The sequence below is a fragment of the Silurus aristotelis genome (genome assembly GCF_946808225.1).
Source record: "Silurus aristotelis genome assembly, chromosome: 4".
NCBI classification, from domain to species: domain Eukaryota; kingdom Metazoa; phylum Chordata; class Actinopteri; order Siluriformes; family Siluridae; genus Silurus; species Silurus aristotelis.
This window is the reverse complement of record NC_139577.1, coordinates 40,485-55,001: the sequence shown is the minus strand read 5'-3', so window position 1 is coordinate 55,001 and position 14,517 is coordinate 40,485. Positions and strand designations below refer to the sequence as shown.

Here is a 14,517-nt window from a genome sequence, read left to right as displayed (position 1 = left end):
TGGAATTCACGCAGGTTGTTTTAAAAGCAAATGATTACATTCCTGAGTTTATTCTGCCATCTACAGGAAGCTGTACACGTTTTCTTCAAATTGATCTTTTGGCGTTAGGACCAGGAAAACATTTGACACAATCTTCCGTGTTTTTAGTGCCATCTACAGGAAATACGACGGTACTGTGCGCGTGCACGCGTAGGGGGGTTGATTTCAGACCGGGGGTTTGAATTAGGCACAACACCGGACGCTGTCGGGGAAAACGCGGCCTACTTTTAAAAGATGGCGAATCATGAACAGAAAGCAGTGGAAATTGGAGCTGATTGTGAAGGAACAGGCGAGCCGGTCTCCAAGAAACCTCGGAGCAGTGTTCCTTACAATAGCGATTCTGAACATGTTGTTCACAGAGAGCATAGAGAAAGTAGAGATGAGGCCGACGGGAGCCGTGCGGTGGAGAGTTCGGCACGTTCCCGAGATACAGAGCCGGAGCCGGAGACGGAGGAGGCTCAGGCCACGGAGAGGAACAACAACAACAACAACAACAACAATGAAGCCGTGATCTCGGAGCTCAGCGAAAACGCCTGTAACGCAGAAAAGACTCTGATACCCGGAGATAAGAGCGAGGCAGCAGGTACAAAACTACACTCGTCTTTTGTTTTTAGTCAATTCAACATTCTGACGTCTTTTCTGTTTACCTTTATGCTAACGTTAGCACGAGAAGCAGCTGAGTGATCTAGTAAGTGTAGTTATGAAACAGTGGACTAGAGAGTAAACTAACTGCAGTACAGAACCGGTTACCTTCACCAGTAGACGCAGTCAAGAAACTCTGAGATTCTTTAAGTGGTCAAAGATTAAGCAGTACAGAATGGAGAACTTTATAACGACAACAAAGTGTAGGTAGCTTTTCACAGGTGATCTTACAGTAGAACCCAGCACCTCTTCCAACACACCTCTTCCAACACACCTCTTCCAACACACCTCTTCCAACACACCTCTTCCAACACACCTCTTCCAACACACCTCTCCCAACACCGCACCTCCCAGCTTACCCTGCACACGGCACCTCTCCCAGCGCGTCTCCCAGCGCGTCTCCCAGCACCTCTCCCAGCGCGTCTCCCAGCACGTCTCCCAGCACCTCTCCCAGCGCGTCTCCCAGCACCTCTCCCAGCGCGTCTCCCAGCGCGTCTCCCAGCGCGTCTCCCAGCGCCTCTCCCAGCGCGTCTCCCAGCGCGTCTCCCAGCGCGTCTCCCAGCGCGTCTCCCAGCGCCTCTCCCAGCGCGTCTCCCAGCGCGTCTCCCAGCGCGTCTCCCAGCACGTCTCCCAGCGCCTCTCCCAGCGCCTCTCCCAGCGCGTCTCCCAGCGCGTCTCCCAGCGCGTCTCCCAGCACCTCTCCCAGCACCTCTCCCAGCGCCTCTCCCAGCGCGTCTCCCAACGCGTCTCCCAGCACCTCTCCCAACGCGTCTTCCATCACACAGCACGTCTCCCATCACACAGCACGTCTCCCATCACACAGCACGTTTCCCATCACACAGCACGTTTCCCATCACACAGCACATCTCCCAGCACATGGTCAGCTTGTATCCAGGAATTCTGTAAACAAGTTATAGGTAAAGTTATGAATTTGAAAGTTGGTAAAGTGGTTGACATGACAGCGTTCTACAGCATATACGTCTTAAACTGATCACAGTTATTTTTTGTCTTTAAACAGAGCTAATGGATGATGTTCACCCCAATGGATTTTATTCGCCTGAGTTAGGTGATGACGAGGACTGCTCTTCTCATGCCAGTTCTAGTGACTGGACTCCTCAGCCACGTATTGGTATGACTTGGCAGTGAAGTTTATGCCAAACAGTAGTAAAATTATTATGCACTGAAAAGCTTCTTGAACCTGGTGTAATGCTGCATGTCTTCTACCAAATGTTATTGTAGATTATTTATATAATTACCAGTTTAATGGGTTTTCGTCTTTTTTTTTAGGTTCGTACCGTTTTATTCAGCAACAAATAATGCGAGAAACTGATCCACGGACTATTCTGAACGACCTGCTTCCAGAAACTGTCATTCCACCGGATCTTGACGACATGACACTATGGCAGATTGTCATCAACATCTCTGAGCCTCCAAAGAGAAAGAAACGCAAAGATGTTAACACGATAGATGATGTCATCAGACTGCTAAATGATTGCAAAAAGATTCTTGTCCTGACTGGTGCTGGGGTACGTTTGCAGTTAACGCTAACATTTTATTACATGAACGGAACTATATCATGTAGACTTTGGTTTTACACGTGCTAAAATCTTCAGGATTGTGATGCTTGGTTTCCTTTTAGTGGTTTTGCAAGATTGCATGTGTCATATGACCAGTTTTGGCTTAATAATCTTAATTTTAGACATCAGCGTGCGATTTTAATATGATTATGTAACATTACTTTGCACTGAAGAAAGCAATAGTCTGAGGAGGAATGAATGCACATGTGCACTTCCACACAAGAGACCAGGCTCTACCAGTATCATTCTGCAGTGTACACTCATCGTGCTTTTTATTAAGAATGTTTTGCACATTCCTGTGTTTATCTAAACAGCCAATCATGTTTATCTTACGAGATTTTTTTATGATCTCTTTGTTAAATGCTATTGAATGTAGTATTACGGTTAGTGTGTATCTTTTATTTATTTTTATTTTTTAGTCTTTTTACCATGAAAGGAAACCTTTTATATTGACTCTGTTCATATGTTTTGTTATCAGGTTTCTGTTTCCTGTGGAATACCTGATTTTAGGTCAAGAGATGGAATTTATGCTCGACTTGCTGTCGATTTTCCAGATCTTCCAGATCCCCAGGCGATGTTTGATATTGAATATTTCCAAAGGGATCCAAGGCCATTTTTTAAATTTGCAAAGGTCTGTAACTGTCTTTTTTGAGGTTTTCCCTTTTATTAGATTTTTAGAAGCAACATAGGCTTTTATTTCCCTTTATTGTAGGAAATCTACCCTGGACAGTTTGCACCATCACTTTGCCACAGATTTATTGCTATGCTGGACAAGAAAGAGAAAATTCTCAGGAACTACACGCAGAACATTGACACTCTTGAGCAGGTTGCAGGAATCCAAAGGGTCATACAGTGTCATGGTATGTTGATTTCAATATTAATTTTGTAAAGTTTAGAGCACTAGTAACCATTGTGTCAAAAGGTCAAAACAAAAGGTCAATCCTGCAAGCATTAATTGTTGAACTATCTTTAAATTGGATATTTTAAAGTTTATTGAGCTGCTTGTTGAGAAGTGAATGTGGGATTTCTCTTTCGAACAAATTCACTCATGCTGAGTTGTTTGTTTCTGATTAAAAAAACAAACAAAACCAGCATTTGATTATGGAAGGGTCATTAATTTGTGTAAATCAACATTTGTATTGTATTTTGCAGATAGCAAGTTGACAATAATGCTTAAAAATCATAAAACATTTTTTTGACCATTTTTGTTTAAGAAAATACACAGATATTTAGTTCATTTGTGAAGATACAACATATTAAAAACATTTGAACGTAGTAAAGCTGCAGTAAATCACGTCTGAAAACCGATAGGTTGCCTTTAGCATTCATATATTGCTATTTTCAGGTTTGTAAACGTATAATAATCAAAGCTAATCCAAGCTGCAAGATTCTACAGCTGACTTGAGCAGCCCCTGAAAATGTCTAACTGAAGGTTGTGTTTTAGATCTTTAGCTATCAGTTTCTTTTTATGCCATATTGAAATATTTCAATTGACTCACTGAAAATGCACATTTTGGGGGGAAAAATTAAATACACGCAATATGTTGAAATATAAATAAATGTTCTATCAAATGTTCTCATCACTGACATCATTATCAAATCTTTTCTCAAACAGTTGCAAGTAGGCCAAGCTTTTCAGTATCTAGTATCAGAGTCCTTAACAGATGGTGCTGTTAATTTATTTGCTAATTTGACCTATTTTTATGGTAATTAATTTTTTTTCCAGGTTCGTTTGCGACTGCATCCTGCCTTGTGTGTAAACACAAAGTTGATTGTGATGCTGTAAGGGAGGATATATTCAGACAGGTATAACTACCATTATTATAAAGAACAAAAACCCATCTCTGTTATAAATAAGAACAATTACAATGCTAAGTTTAGAATTTAACAAATAACTTTCAATCAGTTTGCATGAAATTAGTTGTTTATTTGTCTTAATTTGCCTTTGATTTTACACAAGTAAAATTGCAGGTCTAATAATCTACCCAAGTAAAAAGTAGCTCACATCTACAATTACTGAGTAAATGTTCATTTGTTACTAACAAAACAGTTTTTAGATTTTACAGAATCACATACAATATCATGGTTAGAATGTATACTAATGTTCGCACATTTATGTGGGTTTTCCCTACTCATTTCCACCTTCTGCATTTGTGTTTTTGAATTTTGCAGTTTTAGTTAGGGAGTGTGGGGTTGGAGGTTGGGGAGTGTGGTGTTAGGGTTGGGGTTAGGGAGTGTGGTGTTGGGGTTAGGGAGTGTGGTGTTGGGGTTAGGGAGTGTGGGGTTAGGGAGTGTGGGGTTGGGGGTTAGGGAGTGTGGGGTTGGGGGTTAGGGAGTGTGGGGTTGGGGGTTAGGGAGTGTGGGGTTCTAGCACCACACTGCTGTCATCACAATCAGGTTCATTAACCAAGTGTGTTGACACACACAAGGAATTTGGTTCCAGCTGTTCGTGACTCTCAAAGTACAGACAAATAAAACTATACATATAAATAGTCATTGCTGGGCCCCTGTGAAAGGCCCTTTAACTTTAATTTTTTTTATGAATTCCATAGTACATTTATGGCATTTAGGGTAAATTGAAGCCCTTATCCAGAGCAACATACAAAAGTGCATTGAGTTTTTTTTAATGAATAAATCAGCACTGGTTCACTGGGTTTAAGACTCAGGATACCAGCTACCTAAAACTCTGTTGAGAGAAATTATAGTGCACTTTGTTTAAAACATATAGACAGAGGCGAAAAGTGCTAATTGAAGTGTTTCAGGAAGAGGTAGGAGTTCACACGTCATTTGAAGATAGGCAGTGATTCAGCTGTTCGGGCATCTAGAGGAAGTTCGTTCCACTACCTCAGTGCCATAACAGAAGAGTCTTGATGTATACGTACCGCTTCCCCTGAGAGACATTGGCACCAGTCAGCAGTGCTAGAAGATCTGGGACAGCGTGGTGCAGTGCGAGGAGTGATGAGAGCTTTAAAGTAAGAAGGTGATGGTCCATTTTTGACTTTGTAGGAAAGCATCAGTGTTTTGAATTTGTTGTGTGCAGCTAGCAGAAGCCAGTTGAGGGAGCAGCATTGGGGTGGTGTGGGAGAACTTAGGCAGGTTGAACACAAGCCACACAGCTGCATTTTAGATCATTTGCATAGGACAAATTAGCATAGTAATACACTGACTAGACATAAGTACCTCATACGAACCCAATTCAAAACACCAAAACTTTATTAACATTCACACAGTTCATTTATATGTGACTGAATGTAATTCTGGAAATGACTTTGTATAGACAGAGGTGATCGTTTTAATGGGATGTTGTTAGTGTAATAAAACTCTTTACAAGCTGGTTGCTAATGCTGACCAACTTTACCATGTCATCCGCTTGTCTTTTTGCCTAAATTATGCAAAATATATTTTTTATTACCAATGCAGCAGTGCAGTCATATACAGTGGGTACGGAAAGTATACAGACCCCCTTAAATTTTTCACTTTTTGTTATATTGCAGCCATTTGCTAAAATCATTTAAGTTCATTTCTTTTCCTCATGAATGTACACACGGCTCCCCATACTGACAGAAAAACACAGAATTGTTGACCTTTTTGCAGATTTATTAAAAAAGAAAAACTGAAATATCACATGGTCCTAAGTATTCAGACCCTTTGCTGTGACACTCATATATTTAACTCAGGTGCTCTCCATTTCTTCTGATCATTCTTAAAATGGTTCTACACCTTCATTTGAGTCCAGAAATTTTTGATTATACTGATTGGACTTGATTAGGAAAGCCACACACCTGTTTATATAAGACCTTACAAATCACAATGCATGTCAGAGCAAATGAGAATCATTAAGGTAAAAGGAACTGTCTGAAGAGCTCAGAGACAGAATTGTGGCAAGGCACAGATCTGGCCAAGGTTCCAAAAAATTTTTTGCTGCACTTAAGGTTTCTAAGAGCACAGTGGCCTCCATAATCCTCAAATGGAAGACGTTTGGGACGACCAGAACCATTCCTAGAGCTGGCCGTCCGGCCAAACTGAGCTATCGGGGGAGAAGAGCCTTGGTGAGAGAGGTAAAGAAGAACCCAAAGATCACTGTGGCTGAGCTCCAGAGATGCAGTCGGGAGATGGGAGAAAGTTGTAGAAAGTCAACCATCACTGCAGCCCTTCACCAGTGGGGCTTTATAGCAGAGTGGCCCGACGGAAGCCTCTCCTCAGTGCAGGACACATGAAAACCCGCATGGAGTTCTCCAAGATGGTGAGAAATAAGATTCTCTGGTCTGATGAGACCAAGATAGATCTTTTTGGCCTTAATTCTAAGCGGTATGTGTGGAGAAAACCAGGCACTGCTCATCACCTGTCCAGTACAGTCTCAACAATGAAGCATGGTGGTGGCAGCATCATGCTGTGGGGGTGTTTTTCAGCTGCAGGGACAGGGCGACTGGTTGCAATAAAGGGAAAGATGAATGCGGCCAAGCACAGGGATATCCTGGACGAAAACCTTCTCCAGAGTGCTTTGGACCTCAGACTGGGCTGAAGGTTTACCTTCCAACAAGACAATGACCCTAAGCACACAGCTAAAATAACGAAGGAGTGGCTTCACAACAACTCTGTGACTGTTCTTGAATGGCCCAGCCAGAGCAATGACTTAAACCCAATTGAGCATCTCTGGAGAGACCTAAAAATAGCTGTCCACCAACGTTTACCGTCCAACCTGACAGAACTGGAGAGGATCTGCAAGGAGGAATGGCAGAGGATCCCCAAATCCAGGTGTGAAAGACTTGTTGCATCTTTCCCAAAAAGACTCCTGGCTGTATTAGATCAAAAGGGGGCTTCTACTAAATACTGAGCAAAGGGTCTGAATACTTAGGACCATGTGATATTTTAGTTTTTCTTTTTTAATAAATCTGCAACAGTGTCAACAATTCTGTGTTTTTCTGTCAATATAGGGTGCTATGTGTACATTCATGAGGAAGAAGAAATGAACTTAAATGATTTAAGCAAATGGCTGCAATATAACAAAGAGTGAAAAATTTAAGGGGGTCTGAATACTTTCCGTACCCACTGTATAACTGTTCGCAGGTTTAACAAAACATGCTTCAGTAAAAAATAACTATAAAAAGTACACAAAAAACAACTGAATTACAGTAACTAATGTAAAAGCATTTCATTAATTTACATGTCTGAATCTTAATAACTGATGTTGCAATAACATTTATTTCACCACTTTGGGAACTAGATAAAATTTGCTATAATTCAAATGTCTTGAATGAGTTAAACAGTGTTAGAAAATTACTTGCATTTCCTTGCATGATCCATTCTGTATCTAATCCCAAATGTATCTTGTGTAGTTGTACATACGAATGTTGTAATCATAAAGACTGTCCTGGGCTCTGATTGGAAGGAAAATCAGTATAACCCTATCATACTGCGTTAGGCAAGGTTAATCAATGAAACAGTGATGACTAAATAGTTCAATGAAAGTAACAATTATACTGCTTTTGAGTTGCAGTATTTGGAAATGCAGTGTTCACAGGTAAAGTCCTGCTATTTCCAAATATCATGACAGCAGGAAAAGAATCCTGCTCTGTCTCTTTGGCTCTTTAGTGAATTAAAAAAAATTATCTTCTTGCAGGTTGTTCCCCATTGTCCAAAGTGTCCGGATATCCCATTCGCTATTATGAAACCAGACATTGTCTTCTTTGGCGAGAACCTCCCTGAAGCTTTTCACAGGGCCATGAAGCAGGACAAGGACGAGGTGGATCTCCTCATTGTTATTGGATCCTCTTTGAAAGTACGACCAGTGGCTCTTATCCCAAGTAGGTTTCAACCAATTTATAGTTTAATTATTTACTTCCCACTCTGTTGGGAGCACCAGTACCATCTGCACATTCATGTTTTTTTTATTGATTAATTTAAGCCCAATTGTGAGAGCATTTATGTAGATACAGTTTAAGAACTTTGGTTAATATTCACATCAAAAATCTGAATGAATAAACATCTTTGTTAATACATGCATGGCTTGGATGTGGACACCAGAAGGGGCAGTCTTTTGTATTAAAACTGCTAAAATCTCCTGAGTGTTTCACAAACAACAATCTAACTGGATAAACAGTTTACACAAAATGGTGGAAAAAACTTTGAGTGGAGGATCTGCAGGATGAAACACCTTGATGATGAGAGAGTTCAGAGGAGAATGATCAGGAAGTCTATAGCAGAGGTGGCAAAAGTACACACATCCTTTACTTAAGTAGAAGTACAGATACTCATGTTTTTAAAATACTCGGGTAAAAGTTGAATTACAGATTAAACTTTTTTACTCAAGTGAAAGTAAAGAAGTCTTGGCTCTGACATGTACTTAAGTAAAAAGTAGTTTGTGTCACCATTATGAGGGAAAAACCCACAAAACCCTTGCTTTTCGGCTTCTCCCGTTAGGGGGCGCCACAGCGGATCCTCCGCACGTTTGATTTGGCACATGTTTTATGCTGGATGCCCTTCCTAACGCAACCCTCCCCAATTTATCCGGGCTTGGGACCGGCACTAAGAGTGGCTGGGGATGGTTCCCTGACCGGGAATCGAACCCGGGTCGCAGCGGTGGGAGCGCTGCATCTTAACCACTAGACCACCAGGGGACCTAAAACGCCCCCCAGAGGGTAAATTGTGTAAAACATGGCGGATTTGGTGTTTGATTTGAGACTTGGCGCAAAAATAAAACAAAAGTTTACTGATTAAAAAATATTTTTATCTGGAGTTTAATAATTTATTTTATATCTAAGTAAAGAAAGGACGTCGTGGATAAATGTATTTTTTTATGTTAATAAAATGTAGTGCCGTTTACAATAATTTTTATTTTTACAGCCAAATACATATATATTACACATATATAAATACAAAACAAATAAAAAATGTTACCGAATGAATGTATCCAGGCTGAAGATCCGCATATAGAACACAAGCAGAGAAAAGATGATGATGATTATGAATGTGTCTGTTGTCAGTCATGTTCTCATCACTGACTCCCTCTGTCTCATCCACATTAACCCCAAACTTCTTACTGCCTTCTGCCTGCTGATTCTTATCTCCATAAACTAGTCTACATCTGTGGTGAGTGAGGGTCAGGACTTTATACACCAGCGGAGTGAAAAAGACGCGCAGTAACAGGAAATCAGTTGTTCGGCTGAAATCAGCGCGCAGTGAAAATAAAAAATATATTTCACCAAATCAATGAATTAAAACTAAAGTAAGAGCCGGTTTTGAAAATGTAAGAAGTAAAAAGTACAGATATTTGTGTAAAAATGTAATGAGTAAAAGTAAATAGTGGAGTAAAAAACTGATACCAGAAAAATCTACTGAAGTACAATAACGAAGTATTTGTACTCCGCTAATTCCCTCCTCTGGTCTATAGTAACTCATATAAACACTCTAGAGCCATGGTTATACATTGAGGTGGATGAGCTACAACAGCAGGATCATTTTGTGTTGTTTTTTTTTTCAAGATTTTTCTTGCCTCCAGCAGTTTTATGACCAAACCTGACAGTTGAAGCATCTAAAAGGGTTGGAAAAGATCCTAATTAGATCCACTCTAGTGATTGCGGTTTGTCAAACTCTGATGGAACGTGGTTTTAATGTCAATACAAGCCAGAGAACATGCACACATTGGATTTTTAGATTTTCACCTAAATTTGACCAGACCGTGCCAATGATTTTTTATTTAAATTGTTTTTTTAAGATCTGGTATTAACAGCTGCACTAAAATATTTTTAGGGGTGTGACGGTAAACAAAATATATAGTTTGGTACTTACCTCGGAAAAGTCACGGTTCGGTACAATTACGTTACAGTTGGGGAGGAAGAAATGCAAAACAAAATTGCTGGTCGTTTTTTTTTTTTTAAAAACAGTTTATTCTAAATAAATTTGTGAACATTTATCAGTTTTCAAAACAATTTTAATAGAATGCTTGCTTGGTTAAATAATATAAAAGAATATTTTATAAAACAATGCATAAATAATGTAATAAGTTTTTTAAAATATTGATTAAATTAAAAAATCTTATAAATTGGCACAAATTAAAATAATAAAAAAATGGGATAAATTTAAATGAAATGGTTTACATTTGGTAGAACCTAAATACTTATTTTAAGGACGAGGATCATAGGGTGATAGCAGAGTTATGGAGGTAGCAGAGCTGAAGATGTTGAGATGTTTATTGGGAGTGACGACGATGGACAGGAATAGAAACGAGTATAATAGAGGAACGGGGCATGTAGGACGTTGGAAGACCTGCAGGTAGTTGGTGTGAAAGAGGCAGATGTAGAGGACAGGGGGGTTTGGAGACGGAGGATCCACTGTGGAGACTCCTAATGAGAGCAGCCAAAGGAAGATGACATTTGCAAGAGCCATTTGGGTAATACAGATTCTCCTTTTTAAGAGTTTTCAAGAATAATATTTTCATTAAAATGAAAGATTCAATATTTTTAATTAAAAATGTATTTATTTATTTAATAATAAAAAACATTGACACTGCACAGGCATTATAAACAAAAATTTAAGTGTATAGTCGTATATAAGAGGGGTGTGTGATCTTGCCAAAAGATTGATTAATATCTCATGTTGTTCAGAGATGCAAAACGGTGCTTTGGCCTGTTTGCCTTTCTTTTTTTTTTTTTTGCTCAATTTCATAAACAAAAATAATTCAATGTGGTGTCAAACGTAAGTCTCTTAATAATAACGTCTTGTTTTTTTAAGTGTAGAATAAATACATTTCACATTTGTAATCATGCTTATTTTTTTTGCGTGTGATATTGATTTACTATTTGAAATTATATAAATGTACACATTTTCTGCCCCCATATCATTCTAAATGCATTTTAATAGACTGAATTATGCAATGAAAGAACGCGCTCTAAATGCGCACAAGTCTAATCAACTAGACTTCATCACGTGATGTTTGCATTCACTTTGTAGGTGTGTTATTAAAACAGTTATATTATCACAGATGTATATCGTTTACCCCTACTGTAAGGTGTGCACAAAATCCCTAAAACGTTCTACACTGTAATTCGTTGTCAGGAGGCAAATTGCATTTAACTCGTTTATATAATGCATAATAATTATTATAATCATTTGCATGTATTTTTATTTGTCTCAAGGCTCTGTTCCTCATGAAGTCCCTCAAATTTTGATTAACCGAGAGCCCCTGCTTCATATGAACTTTGACGTAGAGTTGCTAGGAGACTGTGATGTCATTGTCAACGAGTTGTGTCGTCGACTGGGTGGTGACTTTGAGGAGCTTTGCTACAATTCTTCTCGACTAAGTGAGATCACAGACATACCTCCTCCTCTGCCGACTACTGAACCCGAACAGGCATTTGCTAAAGTCCAAACATCTGACGTTCAAAATACTAGGCACTTTTTAACGGAACAAGATGAGTCAGTTGGAGAAACATCGGAGACAATAACAGTTCTAGACTCTTGTGCAAATGCACAGTTCCCTGATGATGGGGGTTTGAACACATCTTGCACAGACAAAGAAGCAATATCCTCTTTAGGGTCACAAGGCGGACCAAGCTCACCAAAACCTTCAACAGAAGAAAATGATGGCTGTCCTTGCTGTGAGAGCTCAGATGTCCATCAGGATTGCCAGTTGATGGTTGTTGGACACAGTCCAAATACACAACAAAAAAGAACAGGGATGAGAGAGCTGCTGGATAAGCAAACTGAAGAGAAGCACACAAATCAAATAAATTATCTTAGCAAACAATGCTGGTTGAAACTTTGTCGAAATCCAATTAGTAGTCGCCTTGGAAGTAAGATTCTTTTTTTTCTCCTTTGTTACATAATACATTTTATGCATTTTCTTAAGACTTTAATTTATTTCTGCATGATTGGCTTATTTCAGCATAACATTCAATGTTGAGTATTCAGTTGCTTGAATAATAGTTCATTATATTTATTGTCGGCTTTCTGATACTCTGATTACTTTGGCTTTTTTATCCTCCTTTTTCTAGCTTCCCAATACTTATTTCAGGTTCCAAATCGTTACATTTTCCATGGGGCTGAAGTTTACTCCTGCTCAGAAGATGAGACATCAAGTTCTTCTGACACTGAGGACTCTTGCTGCAGTGGTTTAGATGAACAAGAAAGTGATGCAGAGGAGGTATGCACACCTGGAGCCTCTTTGAGACCTGGTGAAGGCGGTGTTGCAAAGACAGCGGATGAAAATAAAAGCATTTCCAGCATTCATACAGACAATATAATGGAAAATCTTGACACAACGACAGACCTTTAAAATATGGACCTTCTGTTTTTCTTTAAGTTTTGTGTACATGTATTGTGCTACTTCAGTTTGAGACTGTATATTTTTGTACTCCTCTCCTCAGTCCCACCCTTTTTATGGTTGCAGCGTGCACCAAATCTATTTGGACATGGACACGTCACAGAAGTGTTTTTTTTATTGTTTGTTTTGTTTCAAATATAGATGAAAAGGTTGTTTGTAACTAATTGTGACTTTTATATTTAGGCATTTCAGTATTTTATATGTGCTTTATTATTTTGGTTGTATAACTTTTGTGTCCAGTTCAGCCTTTGATAAGTATATGTTTTGGATAAATTAACTTAATCTCTGTTCACTTTGGTTGCATATTTCTTGTACACCAGTTTAACTATGCACAAACCTGTAGGATGATTCTGATGAGAAAAAACAGTACAAAGCAGAAGTCATAAATTTGGATTGTCTTTACACATCATATACTGATTTAAAAAAAAAAAAAGAGGTTAAAGGCTTTGGATGACTACAGGTAACTGGCACAAACATAAATTGGAACAAGCCAGTGGTTTTGAAAATCACTGCATTTTATACTGTAATAAGCCTCAAGCACACTTGTTTGGTGTATAAGATCATTTACATGTTTATGGATGTGGTGAATGAAGACATGCAGGTAGTTGGGTAATAAGTGACAGATGTAGAGGACAGGGGGTATGGAGATGAATGATCCACTGTGAAGACTCCTAATGGTAGCAGTTGAAAAAAAGAAGAAGAATAAGAAGATTCTAAAATGAAGTTCAACTGTGTCATTTTGCCTGAAGGATAATATGGTAGCTTTTTTTTCTAAATCATATTTTCTGCAATTAATTTATTTCCGTATGTACACACACACACACAGTATTATATACGAAAATGTTTTAAAGAATTTATTTTATTTCCAACAATTATATTACAATGTGGATGTTATTTCATGTAAAAGAACTGACAAGAATTTTTTTTATTGACATTTTGGAAAAATAACAAAATATGCTCTTCCAAATTATTATGCAGAATGCATTTGCACTCTTCTGTGAGATGACTAACAACTCTCTCGTCCATTGAACTTGTAAGTCCATGTATAGTTTCTGCCTGTATTTCATTTGACAATGCTCGAATTTTAGGTTATGGTTAGGGTAAGGTCTAGGTTTAGGGGTTGAGGTTAGGGTCAGGGTGAGAGGAATAGGGGTTGGTGTTAGGGTTGGGATTTAGGGATAGGGATTATGGTTAGCGGTTAGTGTTAGCGGTTAGGGATAGAGATTAGGGTTAAATTAGGGTTAGTTTTAGGGAGGTTAGGGATAGAGATCAGGGTTAGGTTATGGTTAGTTTTAGGGGGTTAGGTTTAGGGAGGTTAGGGTTGGGTTTTAGGGTTAGGTTTAGGTTTAGTGGGGTTTAGGTTAGGGTAGGGTTAGTGTTAGGATTTAGGGATAGGGATTAAGGTTAGGTTGTAGGGTTAGGGTTGGGGTTAAGATTAGTGGTTAGGGTTAGGATTTAGGGTTACGGTTAGCATTTAGGGTTAGGTTTTAGGTTGGGGTTAAGGTTAGCGGTTAGGGTTAGGATTTAGGGTTAGGATTAAAGTCGGAGGTAGGTTCTAACCTGTTTGAACAGGCCATCAATGCCCCCTACAAAGACTGTATTCACCTCTCGTTGAGGCCTTGTGGGTTAACAGTACGTAGTTTCTGTAGAGAATCCAAATTATCTCTGCTCTTTTCTTCAGGGGCACAGACCATTGTGGGTTTGCCTGTAGGACCCTGACTATGAGGGATTCCCATCCATGGTCCCGGAAGTGTTTGACCAGGTAAAGATAAGGGTTTGGGTTAGGGCTAGGTTTAGGGTTAGGAGAGTTAAGGTTAGGGATAGGATTTAGGGTTAGGGATAGGTTTAGGGTTAGGGGGGTTAGGTTAGGGTTTAGGGTTGGGGTTAAGGTTAGTGGTTAGGGTTAGGATTTATGGTTAGGGATAAAAATTAGGGTTA

At 39.2% G+C, this 14,517-nt stretch overlaps 1 protein-coding gene across 1 annotated transcript; it reads left to right on the top strand.

The window, feature by feature from the left end:
- The first annotated feature begins 233 nt into the window (after positions 1 to 233).
- On the top strand, positions 234 to 12,869 carry sirt1 (sirtuin 1). Its single transcript, XM_083539241.1, has 9 exons — positions 234 to 622; positions 1,700 to 1,810; positions 1,969 to 2,207; positions 2,737 to 2,889; positions 2,971 to 3,118; positions 3,985 to 4,064; positions 7,879 to 8,062; positions 11,393 to 12,049; positions 12,251 to 12,869. Exons 1-9 carry the CDS (start codon positions 274 to 276, stop codon positions 12,529 to 12,531), a joined length of 2,202 nt encoding a protein of 733 aa, XP_083395367.1. The 5' UTR covers positions 234 to 273; the 3' UTR covers positions 12,532 to 12,869.
- The last annotated feature ends 1,648 nt before the right edge of the window (positions 12,870 to 14,517 follow it).

Bases quoted from the DNA above. Each gene is read 5' to 3' on its own strand.
- sirt1 (XM_083539241.1), top strand. From the start codon at position 274: ATGGCGAATCATGAACAGAAAGCAGTGGAAATTGGAGCTGATTGTGAA. The intron at 3,119-3,984 runs GTATGTTGATTT...TTTTTTTTCCAG, and splicing joins AAGGGTCATACAGTGTCATG to GTTCGTTTGCGACTGCATCC. The intron at 12,050-12,250 runs GTAAGATTCTTT...TCCTTTTTCTAG, and splicing joins AATTAGTAGTCGCCTTGGAA to CTTCCCAATACTTATTTCAG.